This window comes from Sorex araneus, chromosome 10, assembly GCF_027595985.1.
Source record: "Sorex araneus isolate mSorAra2 chromosome 10, mSorAra2.pri, whole genome shotgun sequence".
In the NCBI taxonomy this organism is placed as follows: Eukaryota; Metazoa; Chordata; class Mammalia; order Eulipotyphla; family Soricidae; genus Sorex; species Sorex araneus.
This window is the reverse complement of record NC_073311.1, coordinates 24,673,634-24,693,990: the sequence shown is the minus strand read 5'-3', so window position 1 is coordinate 24,693,990 and position 20,357 is coordinate 24,673,634. Positions and strand designations below refer to the sequence as shown.

The 20,357-nt window shown below is 36.6% G+C and overlaps 1 protein-coding gene across 2 annotated transcripts in view; it reads right to left on the bottom strand.

Annotated features, from left to right (window-relative positions):
* The window catches only part of METTL25 (methyltransferase like 25), a 103,606-nt gene that overhangs the window by 33,056 nt on the left and 50,193 nt on the right, over positions 1 to 20,357 (bottom strand). For both annotated transcript variants that reach the window (XM_004602822.2, XM_055118559.1), the window contains 2 exons: positions 12,279 to 12,373; positions 2,679 to 2,708 (listed from right to left, as the gene is read on the bottom strand). In XM_004602822.2, the coding sequence (XP_004602879.2) occupies positions 2,679 to 2,708; positions 12,279 to 12,373 (125 nt within the window). The remainder of the gene's footprint in view (positions 1 to 2,678; positions 2,709 to 12,278; positions 12,374 to 20,357) is intronic.

Here is a 20,357-nt window from a genome sequence, read left to right as displayed (position 1 = left end):
GGTGTTTTAACGTGAGAAGAAGCAGAAAGGACACATTCTAAAAGCATGGATATCAGGCACACATTTTATAGGTCTAGAGGAAAGGTTCACTAAGCTTGAAATTAGGACTCAGCAATGAATCTAGGGGGCAGGAACACACGACTGAACTTCTGTGAGTCCGTCTCTGAAAAGGTTGGGATGCCAACTAACTCATCTGATTGACTATAAACATGAATGGGCATTTGGGAAAAAGAAATGCCACAGAAATACACTATAATGCTATTATGACAAAGGATCCTTCCTCTTCCATATCCTAGGGAACTACTACACTGATAAGTACTTCAGTATTTAAGAGCGTAGGTCTAAAGTTAAAGATACAGATCTCAGTGTAGACTACTTGAGAGTTTCCTCTATAAATCTCAGGATAACAAGAGAACCTAACATATATCCATAGAACTGTGTTATTTAACTGATGAAGAAAACACTGAGTAATACTTTGTCAAACCGTTAGACAATATTTTCATATTATTATCAATTACTGATAACACAAGAGCAATAATAGCTGACACTGAGTATTTACTACATTTTAAATCATTTTCTGCTTTACACATTTTTCATTCACTGAATCCTCACACTGTATCACTGTCTCACTGTCATCCCATTGTTTGTCAATTTCCTTGAGTGGGTACCAGTAATGTCTTTATTACATTCAGCCCTGAGATTATAGCAGCCTCTCTTTACTCGTTTTGCCCAACAATTGAAGGCTTATGCAGGGCCAGGGGAATGAGACCTATTGTTACTGTTTTTGGCATATTGAATATGCCCCGGGTAGCTTGTCAGACTCTGCCATGTGGGCAGGATATTCTCGGAAGTTTGCCAGGCTCTCTGAGAGGTATGTATATATCTGTTACTGTATTTTGGATATGACTACGCCACAGGGAGCTTGCCAGGCTCTCCCAAGTGGGCAATAGACTCTTGCTAGCTTGTCAGGGACTCCAAGAGGGAGAACTAGGCTATTAGATGTTGCTTCCAGGAGCTTGGTTTTATAGTCTCTGGATGTTGGCCATTGATGGGATTACATGGCACCGGGGGCAGTCTTTGGGTGTGACTGCCTAGCTACTGGAAAATGGGGGATCTGGGTGGAAGAGGCCCAGTCCCCATCTGAGCAGCCTTGGAGATCTCGGCCCGGGTCCCACACACCTGGGTTCCTCCGCCAGCTCCCCCATGCATGAGGCTTGTCCGAACGTGTGGAGAGTGGCCCTGAGCATGGCCGTGGAATCTCACAACTTTACAATAAAAGCATTATTGCTATAGCTATTCACTGTATCACTGTAATCCTGTTGCTCACCGATTTGCTTGAGTGGGCACCAGTAACATCTTCATTGTGAGACTTTATTGTTACTGTTTTTGGCATATCAAATATGCCATGGGTAGCTTGCCAGGCTCTGCCATGCGGGAGAGTTCCTCTCGGTAGCTTGCTCAGCTCTCCAAGAGGAATGAAGGAATCAAATCCGGGTCAGCCACGTGCAAGGCAAATGCCCTGGCTGGTCTATACCTATTATTATTTGTTATTCTGATTGAAGACTTAATGCTATAAAAAATTATGGCATGTAGCCAAGGTCACTAAACCAGTAATTTAATGTAAATGAGATGCTAACCAGCAGTTTCATGAATTCTTAGGTACAATGAATGATCTTAAAAGGAAAAAAGTCACTAATAGCAAACAGCATTATCCTCATTCAGAACAAGTACTTACTGATGCAACTCTTTTAGAATTATTACCACTTTTCTTTTTCTTCTTCTTTTTTTTTTTTCTTTTGAGCCAGAACCAGCAGTGCTCAGGGCTTATTCATCTCTGTGCTGCTCGGGGACCACGCTTGGTGGGGCTCAGTGAACCATATGGGGCAGTACAGATTGAATCCAAGTCAGCTGCATGTAAGGCAAGTGCCTTATCCACGGTACTATAGCTCCAGTCCCTAAATTATTACTATTTTAGCAAATTAAGATGAATGTATTAATAACCTTTGGGGTTAAAAAGCAAAAAAGAAATCTCTGTAATTTAAAAACAACAGAAAAAATCTTATGAAAAATGGTTAAAGGACTATTTAAAAAAACTTAAAAATTTCCTAGTATGTTAAAAGAATCACAGGAGGAGAGTAGGTAATTAGATGGATACTTTGGAGATACATTTAACTTCTGCGCATATGGTGCAAACTTATTTGGCTGTTGCAACTAATGACTAATCATGATATTAAAAAATAGTTATAAAATAAATAATAACCAATCACAATACGTATTTTGGACTAAAGATAAGAAATAAATCGAAAGCCATGCATTGTTTATGTTCACTGGAACTAAAAGTCTCCTAGTTAGCAAAGGGATTCTTTAGAAGTGTTTCTAGACCGTTTAATATGAAGCAATGAAATGGGGCATGACAGTAAGAGAATAAATAATATGAAAGGTTATTCTCAAAGCTCATTCTCTTCTCTTTTTCTTTTCTTAAAAAGCTCTTTACACTGTTCATTTTTAATTTAAGTAAACATATAAAACATATATTTGAGTATGAAAATGTAACAAACTGAGATGATGTTTATTAAATCCCATCAGGTTTTAAGTTCATTATCAGGTCAAGAATGAAAAGTACTTGAGAGAAAACTGTCATGTTCATCAGTCGGGTCAGAGTAAACGCTCTTACTTACCCCCTGGCCAACAGCAACCCGCTCCAATGCCTTTAAGGAGAAAAAAAACAAGACAAAATCTGCTGACATATTTAGTCTTATCTTGTAAGAATTATAAACACACTGTAGAATAGCTTGTAAAAGTGACACTTAAAAAGATTAATTAAGTGATAACACGTAAGTTTATACACATAAATGTGTTAATATCATTATGGCATGTCAACTTGCATAATTTAGTGGTGATCTGTATTGAATGCATGCCATGTCACACACATGCACACCTCAATTGTATACACTCCTTGAAATTTATAAGGATTAGAAAACAGCAAAGAGAGGAAATAAAATACTCAGCTCACTTTTAGAAAATCAACCAAGTCTAGGGCTAAAATTATGCATAATATGCTTTATGGTAAATGTCAACATATTTTTTTCAAATTTTTATAAATATACATATTCATTTTTTACCTACAAAATGAACAAAATATTCAATTAAAGTATGTATGTTTTTAGATTGCACAGCCGGCAAACTCTAATCAAATTTTAATATAAGTATCAAGGGTTAGGCAGAAGAAGAAGCAATATACATTTTTACTGTTTCATACATATGTAGCTGAATTGATATTTTATAAATTTAATTGATATTTTATAAATTTAATATAAATATAAATTTATATTTACTTAAGATTCAAAATATATTAACAAGTATTTTCTAACAATTCTAGTATGCACTCAAAATAACATGAATAATATACATTTGTTCTAACTTATGTACGGGTACAGACTTGTATTTCTGAAACTTTTATATGAAACTTTCAACTGAAACTTTCATTTGAAAGTTTCATTTCAAAGTACCTCTGGGCCTCCCTCCACCGAGATGTAACCCCGTATGTGTGTGGCCTCTCCGCTGCTGCACGACCATGGCCCTGGAGGCCAGCTAAACTACTTTGGGCACCAGCAGCTTCTTGCAGAAATGTCTCTAGACTGTGAACTGAGCCACGGCCGCCATTTTATGACGACCATAAAAGGGAGGTACGAGCTTGTAGTGATGCAACTTCTGGCAGAAATTTTCCTGGACTTAGTAACTAAAATACAGAAATCCAAAATTGTGTGGCCGCTATTGAGTCCTCATATCTCTTCATTGTCAGTAATGGAAAACAAATAATCTAATGCTTCCTTCTCAACAGGTCTGACTTTAGGGGGGGTGGGGAAACTCCAAACAATAATAGTGAGTTTTTTGTTGAAATACTGAATGTAATCAAAGTAAAGAGAAAAGTAAGGTGAAATTTATCAGCTACACAGGTGGGGGGTGGGAGGCAGGGTGGGAGGGGAGGAATGGTGGGGTTCCTGGTGGTGGAATATGTGCACTGGTGAAGGGATGGGTGTTTGAGCATTATATAACTGAGACTTAAGAGCCTGAAAACTTTGTAACTTTCCACATGGTGATTCAATAAAAATTTTTTTTTGAAAAGTACCTCTGAAGGGGCTGGAGAAATAGCACAGCGGGTAGGGCATTTGCCTTGCACGTGGCCAACCCAGGTTCGATTCCCAGCATCCCATATGGTCCCCTGAGCACCGCCAGGGATAATTCCTGAGTGCAGAGCTAGGAGTAACCCCTGTGCATCACCAGGTGTGACCCAAAAAGCCAAAAAAAAGTACCTCTGAAACTTTCATTTTTCAGAACTTATTCTTTCCACACTTGTAATAGCTTACAACTAAGATTAAACTACTTTAACTTAAATCCTATTTTTGAAATGCTAATTGAATGATATCTCAAATAAAGATCTATAAATAGCTCCAATTCAAATTTTAAATACCTGCATTTTTTCAGATCTCTTTATCTTGATAAATAAAACTTTTTGGATATCGCTGTATCACATGTTTTAATTATATGTTAAAGGATAATTGACACACTGCCTAATAAAAGTGCAATTTTCACAAAGGCATAGGTGATTGATAAGGCAAATTTGCATCAAGCTGCACAGATCATTAGCAGCTGAACAGAGACCAAAAATCTGCTCTTGGAACTCTATTTATGTCCCTTCCTCTGCTCTATGTAGATGTAGAGAACTCACTGTAGGAAGATTTGCTGCACACAAATTACTGGAAGAAGAAATGGTAATTTTCTCACTGACATGAAGAATTCCTTTACTGAACATCACAAAGGTATCCAAACTTATTTTAAGTCTAAGCCACCCCCGTCCCCCTTTCAGAAAAAATCACCCACCACCCAACTAGAAATTTTTTTCAAATGAACTGACAGAAAAGTTCTCCCCTACTATATCTGAGGCTATTACTGACCTCCTGGATGGTTCCAATGCTCTAGTGCTCCAGTGTCTACCTTGGAAAGCACTGATAGAACAGTGTATGAAGAATGCAGGAGATAGTTATATGCAATGTTTGTATTAAATGAAATAGTAACAGGTCCAGAACAGATTTTTTTTTTTTTGAAAAAAACAAGTTTACTTATCTAGTTCAGACTGTGCTAATTTTAGATTAGACTTGTTATGACTTTTGGTAAAATGCTGAACTAAGTAAAGAAACAGAGTTTTAATAACAAATTACATGTTGTCAACACAAGTATCTTATGCAATACTTTTTGGTATGTGTTGCTAAATTATTATTTTAGAAGTATAAATAATAAATTTTGATTATGTAATAAAAAGAATCAGGAAGAGGATAAAAAATTTCATGCCAATTAATACTTGGAAAGACATTAAGCAGTTGTTTCATACTAATCTATTTTCAGTTTTATCAGAAATAAAGAATGCTGACAAGATTGTGCTAATCTAACTGAAATTTTATTTTTGGTTAGTATCTTTAACAATTTTTTTTAAAAAAATTACCAGAAAGGTAAGATTTATTTAATTTTTTTTAAACCCCCTTAATCTTTAAATATTTGTGGAAAGGTCAGTTGCAGAGCAAAGGTGATAAAATAAAATGTGCTATAGAAGAATTTCCTAAACTTTACAAGATCACTCTAACACTAAAAAAGTCAATGTGGGCAGAAACGAGAAGGGACTAAGGAGAGGGGTACTTCATGGAGAGTGAATTTTGCTTAGGGTAAGTTCTTAAATACAGAAAGGTCTATACAGTCTCTACTTCGGAATTTACTTCTCAACAACTCTGCTTTTAGTTTTGTTTTTTTTTTTAAGTTTAATATATTTGTTTTGTGGATGTACTCTGTAAAACAATTATTTCCTCCAAGTTTTTGCATTACTTATCTAACCTCTGTTCTTCCACAGTGATTTTCATGAGGATTCTGGGCTACATACTGATAATTAAAGTGGGAACAACATATTCCTGCTTTGAAGCATTGTGCTCGTGTACAAATACATTAACGGAGGGCCTCACCATACAGGTGAGAGCTTCTCTTTCTTTGTGAAGTCCCTGATGTCAATATCTTTCGGTCTTTTCTCTTAGGCTAGTCAGGTTCCCTTACAGCTATTTCCATTTCTTGTTCTGGGCTATAAGCCTGGCAGCTAGCTTTTCTGGAACCAAGATATTGCAAAAATAACCAAACTAGTTATCGCAAAAATAACTTAATATTCTAACAAGACTGAGCACATATTATTTCAGCAAAATAGATTCATATACCATTAGGATATATGACCTAGATTCTTGAAAACTTTCACAACACTTTTCATATAGCTCTTACCCTGCATAAAATTAGCAGCCTTCAGAAATATCAAATTATCATAGGAGCTTGGACATTAGACGCATTACTGCCATGCAAGATTTAATTATTATGTTTATTATGTTTTTTGTTTAACATAACAGTATTATGTTCTAAGAAAAAACATTCGGCAATTTTGCTGTCATGTGAACATCATATTGTATCACTGTATCACCGTCATCCCATTGCTCATCGATTTGCTCAAGCGGGCACCAGTAACATCTCCATTGTGAGACTTGTTACTGTTTTTGGCATATCGAATACGTCACAGGTAGCTTGCCAGGCTCTGCCATGCAGGTGAGAAGGTAGCTTGCTGGGTTCTCTGAGAGAGGCAGAGGAACCAAACTCGGGTTGGCCTCATGCAAGGCAAACGCCCTACCCACTGTGCTATCGCTCCAGCCCATGAACATAGAGTTAGCAATAAATTTGGCACCATAGTTGGAACACTGCAATTTTTTTTCTTTTTGGGTCACACCCAGCGATGCACAGGGAATACTCCTGGCTCTGCACTCAGGAATTATCGCTGGCGGTGCTCAGGGGACCATATGGGATGCTGGGACTAGAACCCTGGTAGACCGTGTTCAAGGCAAACACCCTACCGCTGTGCTATCACTCCAGCCCCAACACTGCAATTTTTTAACATTGCAAACACTTTATTTTTTTACTTTCATTGTAACATTCCATTGTATTAAGAAAGATATACCTCTGTCTCTGGTCTTCATCCTACACTATTACACATTTCTCCATATCTGCCAGGGCCCTGCTCACATTTTGGGCTGCTCTTTACAAGAAAGCAGATCCGTTACCAATTTCCATCACTTTGTTCTTGTTGCTCAAGATCATATCTATGAAGAAATGGGACGCTTCTCACTGATTTTTCTATTTTCTGTGAATAGCGGAATATAACAGATTTTCTACCTTTATCACATTATTAATCTCTTTTGATTTTGTTTCCAGATGAATAAACTGACACAGACTGTTACTGACAACATCATATACAGATTTTTAATCAAAGAGACTATGATGAAACAATGCAAGATTAAGTCAAGCACAAGGACAAGTGCTATCAAAAGACCCAGCAAGTGCAAGACTCAGAGGCCGCTGCTGCTGGTAAGACATTAGGATGGCGATGACAGAACTCAACAAGAGAAATCTGGGGAAACTGTAGTTTGATGTTGCATGCTTAAGTACATCAATGTTATGCAGTCTGACTCTATTTCATCACCTACATGTTGTTCTGTTTTATTTTATTTTATTTTATTTTTTTGCTTTTTGGGTCACACCTGGCGATGCACAGGGGTTACTCCTGGCTTTGCACTCAGGAATTACCCCTGGGCATGCTCAGGGGACCATATGGGATGCTGGGATTTGAACCCGGGTCGGCCATGTGCAAGGCAAACGCCCTACCCGCTGTGCTATCTCTCCAGCCCCTCTGTTTTATTTTAAAGGTAAGGACTGGGTTATTTTCAATTATGGCTATAATTATTTAAAAATAATTTGTGAGACTGCTCAAGGAGGAATGATACTTGAATTTCTATCATGGGATAGAAATGATTAATTTTTTAAAAATTAGTTTAATATATATTTCCATTCTTTAAAACAATTTTTTTCTAAGACTGGCTTACAGAGTGCAAATATTTATGTTTGAAGGGTATAAAGTTACCATGTCGTACCCATCACCATAATATTGATAACCCTCCATCACAGTACATACGACCCTTTCAGACCTCTCCTGTCAAATCTTCCATAGTCAGATCCTAAAGGTTTATTTCTATTGCATAATTACTATTCCATTTATTTCTTTGTACATCACCTATGACTAACTCCATCCTGTATTTCCCTTTCTACTTCTGAATTATTTTGCTTAGCATGATGACCTCCAATTATATCTGTGTTGAAGTAAAAGGCAAGATTCAATTTTCTCTTATAGCTAAGTGCTATTCCACGGTGTATATATACCACACTTTATTCTCTCATTGAGCACCTGGGTTATTTCCATATCTTGTTACTGAAAACAGTACCACAAGAAATATAGGTTGTGGATATATATTTTTTGAATTAGTAAGTTTATGTGTTTTTTTTTTTAGGGGGGTAAATAATTTTGTTTTCTCTTTTGGGGTTTGGGCTACACTAGTGGTGCTCAGGGAATGCTCCTGGCTCAAATCTGGCTCAGGTGACTATGTGGTGGTTTGTAACAAACTTGAGGTTCCTGCAGATAAAGCACTTGCTTCAGCCCTTTGAGCTCTTTCTTTAGCCCTATTTTTATGTTTCTTGAATAGACAACCAGGGGTCTCACGGGATCATGTGGTAGCTCTCTCGTCTTTTCTCTTCCCCTTAAAGGAATCTCCATGTTGTTTTTCTGGTCCATATGACATTTCCACCAACAATGAATGAGGTTCCCTTTCTTTACATCTGCCTGCTAACCTGCCCAAATTGGTTGTTTTGACCTTCTAGATACAGGTCTGTCTCACTCATATGAGGTGATTTCTTACTCTCACTTTTATATCCATTTTTTTCTTATATCCAGGGATGATGAACATTTTTTCATGTGCCTGCTGACCATCTGTTGTGTCTGCTTTGGAAAAGTGTATAGAGCTCTTCCCACATTTTGAATGGGGTGATTATTTTGTTGTTGTTGAGCTTGTGTTTTTTTAAATACTGAACATTAGTGAGCAATAGTACAGCCAGCAGGTAGGGTGTTTGCCTTGCACGAGGCTGACCGGGTGCAATTCCTTTGTCCCTCTTGGAGAGTCCTGCAAACTACCGAGAGTATCCTGCCTGAAGGGCAGAGCCTGGCAAGCTACCCCGGTGTATTCAATATGCCAAAAACAGTAATAAGTCTCACAACGGAGATGTTACTGGTGCCCACTCAAGCAAATCGATGAACAACGGGATGACAGTGCTACAGTGCTACAGTCCTTTATTGGATGGATTATAGTGAGTGAATATTTTCTTCCAGTCAGCAGGAAGTTGTCTGATTTTAGTGATAGTTTCATTTGCAGTGCAGAAGCTTTTCTGTTTGATGAAAACCTATTTATTTTTGCTTTTTTCGTTTCCTTGCCAATGAAGTGGAATCATCAAAGATATTAATGAAAGCAATATCATGAAGTATTGTGCCTATGTATTCTATGTATTTTAGGATTTGGCTCTAAAACCTAAGTTTTCAATCACTTTTGAATTAACCCTTTTGCACAGTGTGAGCTGGTGGTCTAGTTTTACCCAATTCAACTCCATTAATTGAACAGACTTTACTTTCTTCATTTTAAACTCCTGGCTCATTGGCCATAATTTAACTGACCATTTATCTTTAGGGCTTATTTTCAGGCTCTCATTTCTGTTCCATTGATCTGAGTATCTGCTTTTATTCCAGTATCACACTATAGTTACTATGGCTTTATATTATGAAGTCAGGAAATGTAATGCTTCCCATAAATTTTTTTTCTTAGAATTTCTTTGGCTAGTTGGGGAATTTTGTGGTTCCATACACATTTTAATAATATTTTAATAATATTTCTTGTATTTTCTTTAAGACTGCCACTAAATTTTTTGATAGATATTGAGTTGAATCTGTATAATTCAACTATATATAAAATCTAAAACTATATATAAAATAGTAGGGTAGCCCAGATATTTTAATGCTTCTATTTCTTCCAATCTATAAACAAAATTATTTCTCCCATTTCCTTGGATCTTCTATTTATTTCAATTAGTGACCTAAAGATTTTGACATATAAGTAACTACCTCCTTTGTTAATTCCAGATGTTTGATATTTTTAAAAGCAATTAATTGTACATGGGATTTTATTTTATATTCATTTATTTTCTACATTGTTGTTTGTATAAAAACATATACCATGCTTTTCTATGTCAATTTTGTAGCCTGTTAGTTTATTAAATTTTGGAGGAGGGATACTTTTATACTGGAATATTTGGGTTTTTAAAAGTATATTATTTTATTATCTTCAAATAGTGACAACTTAAAAATTTTTTTGCGATCCTGTTATTTCATTTTTCTTCCCTAACTGCCATGGCTTAAGTTTCACTTTTTAAATTACTTTTATTATTATTATTTTTAATCACTGTGAGTTACAGTCACAAAGCTTTCATGTTTGAGTTTCAGTCATACATGATCGATCACCCAACCCTCCACCAGTGCATATCTTCCACCCTCAAGATCTCCAGTAGCCCCCGATTCCACCCTTCCCCTGCATCTATGGCAGACAATCTCCCCCATACTCTCTTTTGTATTGCTTGTTATGAGTAGCATATGATGTCATGAGAGTGGCCGCGTGCTCCGGGAATTTTGAAATTTTAGATAATCAGGGTCTGGAGAAATCTTGCAGCAAGCCGCTCAGTTCAGAGATTCTTTTTTTGTTGTTGTTAATCTTGGAGTATATTAGAGTTTATGAAGTGTAGTGACAGCTTAACACATAGTGAATTCTTTGTGTAATGACAGGTGAATGAATTAATTTGTTAATTACATCATTATATCATTTCAAAATCTAAAAAACTAGTATTTCCATATTCTATATATGATTTTACTTTTGTCAGTTTAATTTCTTGGTAAACTTGACCCCTAGTTGTTGGGGTCCGGTCAAAAATACAGCGGCAATTTTGGGGTATCAGGAAGTCTGAAAACATCATCAGGCTGCTGATACATCGCCCCACAGGTACAGGTTGATCTGCTGGTGGCACCATACCCCTGTGACTTGAGTTTCTATACCACGGGTATGTCTACTTTTATTCTAGTACCACACTGTTTTGGTTATAATAGATCTATAATTTAATAACTAGGAATGTGATGCCTATGGTAAATTATAGTGAACTCTGTTCAATAGTAATGATGACAATGGACATGTTTGTCTTGTACCTGATCTTGTACACTTTTTTAAAAATCACTGAATATGATACTAACTGTGTTTGTTATATATACACTTTGTACTTTTCAGAGAGTGTTTATCATAAATAGATGTTAATATTGTCAAAAACTTTTTCTGAATCTGATGGCATGATCAAATATTATTTTCATCAATTCTTTTATTGAGGTGATATGTTACATGAACTGATTTGTTTATATGGAATTCTTGGAATAAAACACTTGCATCCTTAGTAAGTTCCACAAAATGATAATGATGCTATCATTTAATGATACTATATTTAATGCATTACTGAATTTGATTCACTAAGATCTTGAGAAGACTTCTGCATCTACGTTCACTGGGGGTATTGGTCTACACATATTTTAAATTTCTGATGACAAAGAAGGGCATGGGCTAAAGCATTCTAGGTCTAAGGACATTAGACAAATCAGGCAAAATAAATATCTCATTGAACTGAACAATTAGTTCATATTTCAAGCAGCTTAATAACATTTTCCCCATTTCATATAAAATTAGTGGCTAAATGATGTGCTACAAATAAATATAAAACACAAAAAAGCTGTAGACAGGGGCTGGAGCGATAGCACAGCGGGTAGGGCGTTTGCCTTGCACGCGGCCGACCTGGGTTTGATTCCCAGCACCCCATATGGGCCCCTGAGCACCACCAGGGATGATTCCTGAGTGCAGAGCCAGAAGTAACCCCTGTGCATTGCCGGGTGTGACCCAAAAAAGAAAAAAAAAGCTGTAGACAAAGCACTGAACATATTTAATATATGAACATATATTTAATACTTGGTAGTTGGTATAACCTAATAATTAATGCAATTATATCTAAAATTTAGCAGTTAAAATTCTTTACTATAGCACAACTCTAAATTGTTACCAAATTGCATGTTGATTGGATAATTATTGGAAGGCAAGTCATTTTTTTTCTGATGATATAAAATACACAAAATCATTAATGGTAATGCTCTGTAAAACTTGGCATTTAATACATGGAACTAGCCAAAAATAATAAGCTGCAATATTTGGATAAAGTTCTTAGTCCGGAATAAAATATAATCATACCAAACATGCTGACATTCTGGCATTGCGACCACAGCACCATTTCTCTTCCTTTAAGTAGTGGCACATCGGAAATCCCCACTTTTCTTGGACACAGTCTGCAAATGGGGAAAAACATGGGTTGCTTCAATAAAGTTCTTCCTCTTTGAGATAAAGTAAATAATCTATTGAGAAAACAAATTAGTCAATGAGAGAATCAAACAGTAGTTAAATATGGAAGTGGTAATGTTTAACAGTTCATTCCAAACTGTTAACCAAAACCATATTAATGTTATGAAAATAACATTTTCTCAACAACAGCTGTTTTGTGTTTAAGCCCTAAGTCTGATAACAATCAATTTGCCAAAATAATTCCTTTAAAATTCAGAAAAGCAATTTAAAATGGAAAAAATTTTCATGCTCAGTGTAACCTTAACAGATAAGAAACAATAAAATGTACAATTTGCTGCTGACTAATTTTCTGAAAATAATAATCAGCAAATATATCATTTTTAATTTATTATATATGATATTAATTAATTCCTAATAATTTCAAAGTACTTTTGTTCCCAGTCATCATGCTAACATTTTATAAAAAGAGCAGCGGTATAGGCTCTTCTTGTTCATCATCCTAGAGATAGTAATATTTTCAACTGTAGGTCATTTCAGTTCAATAGAATTTATGGTTTAAGTAAAAACAAAGAAAACTGCTACGTCTCATATACCTCTGTCCCAGACTCCTACAGGCTTACTTTTGCCATCACTGATACTGAAATCCCTCATGTAGAATTATTAATTATATAGGTTTTTATGTGTTTTAAAGCCTGGAAAATAGTTTAATATTTATCAAAATAAACATCTAAAAGTTATTAAGAAGTAAAGTAAAATATATGTAAAAATCTGAAAGTAAGAAAACTCCTTAAAAGTGATTTCTTTCAGTTTATCAATATTTATAACAGACTCTAATATGCGGATGGAAAACAAATACCTTCACTCCAAATTTAAATAATAAAATATCAGTATTATTTTGGCATTTAATATTATGTACTATGTTTTTTTTTTTTAATGCAGAATCTAGCTTTAGTCCCCACAATGATTCTCTAAGGAAGACAACCTATTACAGGATTACCTATATGTTTCAGATAGGAAAGCAAAGAAAGAGAGGGGAACTATACTGCTTAAGTCGCAAATCTAGAACATGACAGAGATGAAATTTAAATTCAGTTGTTCTGATGTGAGAGGCCATGCTCAATTACCATGTTATATACATAGTTTCACTTACACTGCATAAGGTTTCACAGAGTCCTTAAAGTGTGTTTAGATCCTAGAGACCCTGAACTAATTCCTATGTTTCCGAGATAACTTTAAACAGAGGTTCAGTTTTACTGAAGATGACAGCTGATCTGAGATACAATTATTGCTAAGTGAAAAGGTTATTTTAAGTCATTTAATTCTTTTTCAGTTCTAAAAAGGGAAATGCTATAATCTGATTATAAAGGTAAGAAAAAGCTAGAGATAAGTGAGTTGTACTATTTTATTCAAGTGATTAAAAAAAGTGCAAACCAATAGAAGAGTTCATCTTTACCTCTCTCCCGTTGTTCTTATACTGAGATAGCACTCATTACTACATGCAGGGTACAAATATGTTTAGATTAAAGATCGCAATTTCCTGTGCAGCTACACAGATATCAACAAGACTGTTTTGGAGAACTGGATTTAGGCAGAAATGGGGTACACACATAGTAAAGGGGAGGGGGCATGTTCTTTAAGCCCACACCAGATCCCCCCTGTTTGGAATATGGCCATGGTGGAAATATGATTTAAGGTCATATATGTAAGAGTAGCAGAGGACAGGTGCAGAGGGTTCTGAATTCTTGAAATATTTTTGGATATAGATCTCATATACCAACTCTATCTCAATTTCTTTATTGTTATAGTCAAGGTGGCGCGCCTGGCTGTCTTCCCGGGGGCCCCTCGGAGGGGATGGGCTCAAGATTCCCTCCCTGCCCCGAGCAGAGGTCCCAGCGGCCAAAGACCACCGGAACCTAGCTATAGCCATGCTGGAGGCCCCTCTCCACACATTCAGACAGGCCTCATGCATGAAGGTACTGGCAGAGGAACCCAGGTGTGTGTATTCCCATCAACGGCCAACATCCAGAGACTTAAAAGCAAGGTCTCAGAAGCGCAAGGCCGATATCTTATAACCTACTTCTCCCTCTGGGAGAAACTGGCAAGCTACTGAGAATTTCCTGCCCACGTGAGAGAGCCTCACAAACTTCCCATGGTGAATTCATATGCCAAAGCCAGTAACAAGCTGGGTCTCATTCCCCTAACCCTGAGAGAGCCTCCAATGCTGCATCATTGGGAAGGCCGAGTAAAGAGAGGTTTCTAAAATCTCAGGGATAAGACGAAGGAAGACGTTGCTAAGACCGCTTGAGAAATTTGACAATCAATGGGATGATGATGATGATGATGATGGTGTAGTCAAGGTAACATGTTTAGTGTCAACTGTCTACTCTGAAGTGAAACAGAAATAATCCACTGTTTTGTTTAAATTGTTGATATTTTCGATCTGCACCTAACTTGTAGATAAGTTTATATCTGAATTTAGTACTTCCACAACTTTTAATAGCATAGCGTTCTTGCAAAATTTTCCCACCCTACTGGAACGAACAGATAGAATCACTATATTGTCAAAGCGTTGGGGCTGTCTGAATAACATCCATGAAGTATGCAAGGCCCACTAGACAATACTTTTGTACTAATTAATACAGAATTCCTTGGGTATGCAACATTTGGAAGAAACTAAAATGAGGGAGTAGAGTCCAAGAATAATAGAGAAATATTTGATGGAAAGAAAGAATGAATTGTGCTTTTAATCCAATACAGTAGATCTTCAAATACTATAATATTAAAATATCTTGTAATTTAATACTTACTTAGTGACTTCCCAATTGCTAATGATACAACCAAATATGACACAAATTTGTAACACTCGAGAATGAGATAAGTCAATTTATTTCAAAATATGAGAAGTAATCCACTTACACAAACAATGAATTGATAAGGAAAGGTACAAGTAGTGCACCATCTCTGCTGTAATTAATCATCTTGCCAGGGTAAAAAGAAATGTCTCCTTGTCAGAAAATAGGAAAAATAAGCCACCCCAACTAATAATCTAAAGAAAACTTTGAGAAAAAAAATACTACTTAAAATTACTTGGAAAGGGGAATAGTATCTCAGGAAACTATATACCATGGAACTGCTACATTAATTTTCAGGTAAAAAGCCATCTAATACAGGAACCTCATATCTAAGTTACTTCCAATTTTTGATCCCCATAAACTGTGAGAGATAATTTTTTAAAAGTATGTGACTCTAAGCCACTTAGTGTCTGAGTGAACTCTCAGATAGTATTAAATGATATATCAATCTAGAAATAGCAATGATGAGGCAAATATGTGTAGAAATAGAATATGAGACAAAATATATAGCTTGAGGCATATGGAAGTTTGCTTTTTTAAGAAAGTTACATTTTGATTAGATGAGACTACAGCGAAACTTTAAGAGAACAGGCTGCAAATACAGACAATTTTAGGAGTGACTATGAATTCTTAAATTTTAGAATTGAGAGAGATAGAATGTTATGCAGAACTAAGAACATATGAAGAAACATTTTGAAAAGAGTCCAGAAATCCAAAATGAGCCTTGAGATATGGATTTCTGGTGGTGGCTTATCAGAACAGGATTCCAAGATGATGGGTCAGTCCTGACTTCTCTAGGGTTAGTGCTGAATCTGTGTTATAGGAACTTTTCAGGAGAATATAGAGTTCTTGGCATACTAACTGGTTTCCGGTGATAAAGAGAAGCTGCAGGTAGAGTACAAAAAATCCTTAATTTTGAGGAATCCCGTAAAACAGCAGCTCGCCGGAGATCGCTCCGGACCCCATGCTGAGCGGATTCCACCAGAGTACCTCAGGTGGAGCGGGTTTTCGGTCTCCGCCCACTCCAAATGAACCCCGCGTGGCCACAAACTTCCAGAAGAAAAACCCAGGTACGCGGGAGCAGGGACTGAAGATGCCAGGCTGTCCCTTCCCGCCTCCCCACCTGCTCGGGGTCCTGGCTGTCACGCCCACGAACTGCCTCTGGGAGCCACCTCAGTGCAATTACAGCCTTGATCCAGACTCACAAATGAATCATAAAATAGATTAGCTCCCTACAGAGATGTCTTTGGACCACAATCTTTTATAATTTTAGAGTTCCAGAAGCGGTCGAGTGACCTCTCATGATATTCATAATAAGCAATAGAAAATAAAGTATCTAGCATCTGCCTCTGGCAGGCAGGCTTGAAAGGTGGGGGGAAAATTCGAAATAATGTTTGTGGGAAGGTGTAATGGTGGTTGGATTGGTGCTGAAATATGGAATGTAATCAATAAATGTGAACAACCTCATGAAAATAAAATTAAAAAATTAAAAAACTTAAAAATAGACGTATTTTCAGTTGATCCAGATGAAGCCAAGATGGGAATTGTTGGTCACACATTGGATATGCAGAACAGTCATTGGAGAAACAAAGTTTAGGAAAATTGTGCCAAATTTTAAGCAAATACCATAACTTATTCTGATAAAGGAGATGAGGCAAGAGGAAGCTCAGTCTTCCAAAGAACTCAGAGTTATTCTTTGCCACCACAATGGAAGCCTATAGAGTCTGTGCATTTAAAAAGTTCCTTTTCAGCCTTGCCAAGAGTAGGAGGGACAGAAGGAAAGCAGTCTGAGTATTGATGCACAGTGTTCCCACGTCCCTAGTCAGCAACCCTGGAAATTTGGCTCCTAGGACAGTTTAGAGGATCTGCCAGCTTTGGGTCATAGCTATGAGAAACCACCGTAGAACTATATTCCTCTGAATACTCAAGGGTGGGATAATCACCTTGAAATTCTCTGAATCTGCATTAGAGTTCCCTCTGTAATAGGTCAGACTTAGAGTGTTGCACTTTTTCTATCAGAATAAGTGAAAACAAGTGATACATAGGCAGGTCAAAGTTAAACTAAGCCTTTCTTACATAGGTTCAATGTTATCTTTGGAATCTATTTCATCAGCTTCTTTCTAAATGGCAGTGAAAAATAAGGCTCCTTTCTATGTCCTAAATCAATGTCACAGCTCACCATTCTATTGTTAGGTATCAGTCTCCTTAGTAACTGTGCTCAGACACTCATATTCAAATGTAGTCACATTGGCATTATTCATCCTTATCAGCAAATCAGACTGATTTCCCTTAAGATCGATTTCATGTTATTTTTAATTGCTAATTTTGGAATAGATGAGGCTCTAATTTTTTCTTTCTATCCTATTTCTTACCCTTCGTTGACTCTAGGAAGATAAATCTCCAAGATATAGAGATATCACTGTTTTTTTCTTGTGTTCATAAACAATGCATTTTAATATCAAATAATATGCACTTTGAACCTAAGAATCACTTCTACTATTCCCTCCTTCAATCCATAAATTCTCAGACATCATCTGCTTACTTCTACCTTTTATTTTTAATTTTTATTAACTTTTGACAGAGTAAATATTAATATCAACAACATACTAAGTATTTTCCTCCCCCACCTTTTTTGTCTTCTTGACTATCCTTTATATTAATAATAACATCAACTTCCACTTGTTTCCCTCATCACTGAAGTGTAGAAGCGTATTAGAAAAAAACTGGCTGTTTTTTTCTACTCACTGAAAATTTCCAGGACCTCTTGATACTCCTTTCTTAAAAACATTTTACCATGTTTCCATGACAACTTTCTCTTATTTGTGGACTAATGCTTTTCATATCTCCTTCATGGCTTGTCATTTTCTGTCTACTAAATGTTCCAAGACTTAGTCCTCTCCTTCTGCACACCCCTTTACCCTTTGAACAAAGGCTCAGACTCAAATCCGTTCAGTTAGTAAACAACTGAATGAAGTGACAACATACAGTAGGCTGCTAAATAAGTTGTATGGTAACCAAGTATATTTACTGGTCATATTATTTTTCTGCAGATCCTGGCAAGCTCCTTGTGGCATATTTGATATGCCAAAAACAATAACAATGATGGTTCTCATTCCTGAAAGAGCCTCCAATGCGGCACCATTGGAAAGGATGAGTAAAGAGAGGCTGCTAAAGCCACGTGGTAAGAGCCACCCTCTAAGACCCCTCCACCAGGAGGTAGGACTTTCTTTAGTGACGTAGCCTGTAGGTGGTCCTGGGAGGGGGGGCATTCCCGGCGCGCCTTCCCCCCAGAGATGAACAGGGAGCAGCGGCACGAGAAACAGACCCTCCGCGCCTATTGACTGTGATCCTGAGGTCTCCTAACCCATTTTGGCACCAGAGCGGATTCTTGCAGCCATCCATTTTGACTGTGAACTGAGCTAAAATATTAGAAACCCAAAACCGTGCAGCCGCGATAGCGGCCGCGCGGACTCAGAGTCTTCACGCTCAGCAATGAAGGGAAATTATTAGATGATGCCTATTCAGCAGGCCTGATTGTTGGGGAAAATTTCCAATCAATAATAGTGAGTTCTGTATGGAAATATGGAATGAACTCAATATATAGAGAGAATAATGGGAATATCATTAGCTACTTAGATGGGGGTGGGTGGGAGGGGGGTGTATTGGGGTTCTTGGTGGTGGAACGGGTGCACTGGTGAAGGGATGGTGGTTTAATCAGTATTTGACTGTGACTTAAACCTGAAAGCTTTGTATTTTTTTCCTTTTTTTCACGGTGGTTCAATAAAATATTTATTTAAAAAAAAAAAAAGAGAGGCTGCTAAAATCTCAGGGCTAGGATGAATGGAGACGTTACAGGCACCCACTCGAGCAAATCAATGAACAATGGGACGACAATGATATAGTGATTATTTTTCTAAAATACAATGTGAGCAAAAGGTTGGTAAATGTACTGGTGAAGGGACAGGTGATGGAACACTGTATGACTGAACCCAATTACAGACAACTTTGTAAATGTTTATCTAGTGGTGATTTAATTAAAAAAAATTTAAATAAGATTGTCTGAACTACTCAATACTAATCAGTGGCAAGTCACTGTCAATGTGAGTCAGTTTGTAGTCCTTGTCCTTGTTCTATCCATACTCTTATTTTTTCTCCCCATACCCTAAGAGAGCTTAGAGTATGGGGGAATTATACCTTACTTACTGAAAATTCCTGTATTAGTTTCCTAGAACTACTATAACAAATTATTACACTAGATGGCTCAAAACCACACAATTTGCCTTTCACATTTCTAGGAGCTAGAAATTAGAAATCAAAGTATTGGGTAGATCAGTGGCTTTTTAATTGCTGGTTCAAGGATTGGTACTACTCTGCAGAAATTTTCCACTGGTTACCAAAAAAGTTATTACTACCCAATTGATAGTGGTTTCAAGCATCAGCTCATGGACCAGAGCTGGTTCTTACATATACAAAAGTTAAAAACCACTGGGGTTAGATCAGGGTCTCTCTGAAAGGTCAAGGAAAAACCTATTCTTGCCTCATCCTATTTTCTTATGGATACTGGCAAACTTTGGCAAACTGCTTGGGCTGTGGATACATCATTCCACTTTGTGACATTGCCTATGTGTGACTGTCTTACCACTATTTTCATGTCTTCTCTTCTTATTAAGATAATTCATGTATTTTGGGTTTATCCCAATTTTGTTCATCTAATCCTCACCCTCATCTTATCTGTATCTGTAAAACCATATTTCCAAATAAGATGAAATTCTGAGGTTCTGGGTAAATGTGACTTTTGGGGAGACATTATTCAACTATCTCCAATTCCTAATTTTATCTTCAACCTCCTCTATAAGATCAAGTTTTCTTTTTTCTTTATCACCAATAACTTAACCACCATCTCCAAATTGGTAACTAAAATGAATATAATCAAAATTCAAATAACCAAATGATATAAAATATATTATCATAAAGTTTCATATTTCAATGATCACTACAAACATTCAGTATTTATATGAGTTAAAACCATAAAACAATAACAAAAAAACCTTCTTGGATTTTTTCCTAATTCACAGCTGGTTTTAGAAATCCTTGTTTATTCATCTCCTACATATTCCTC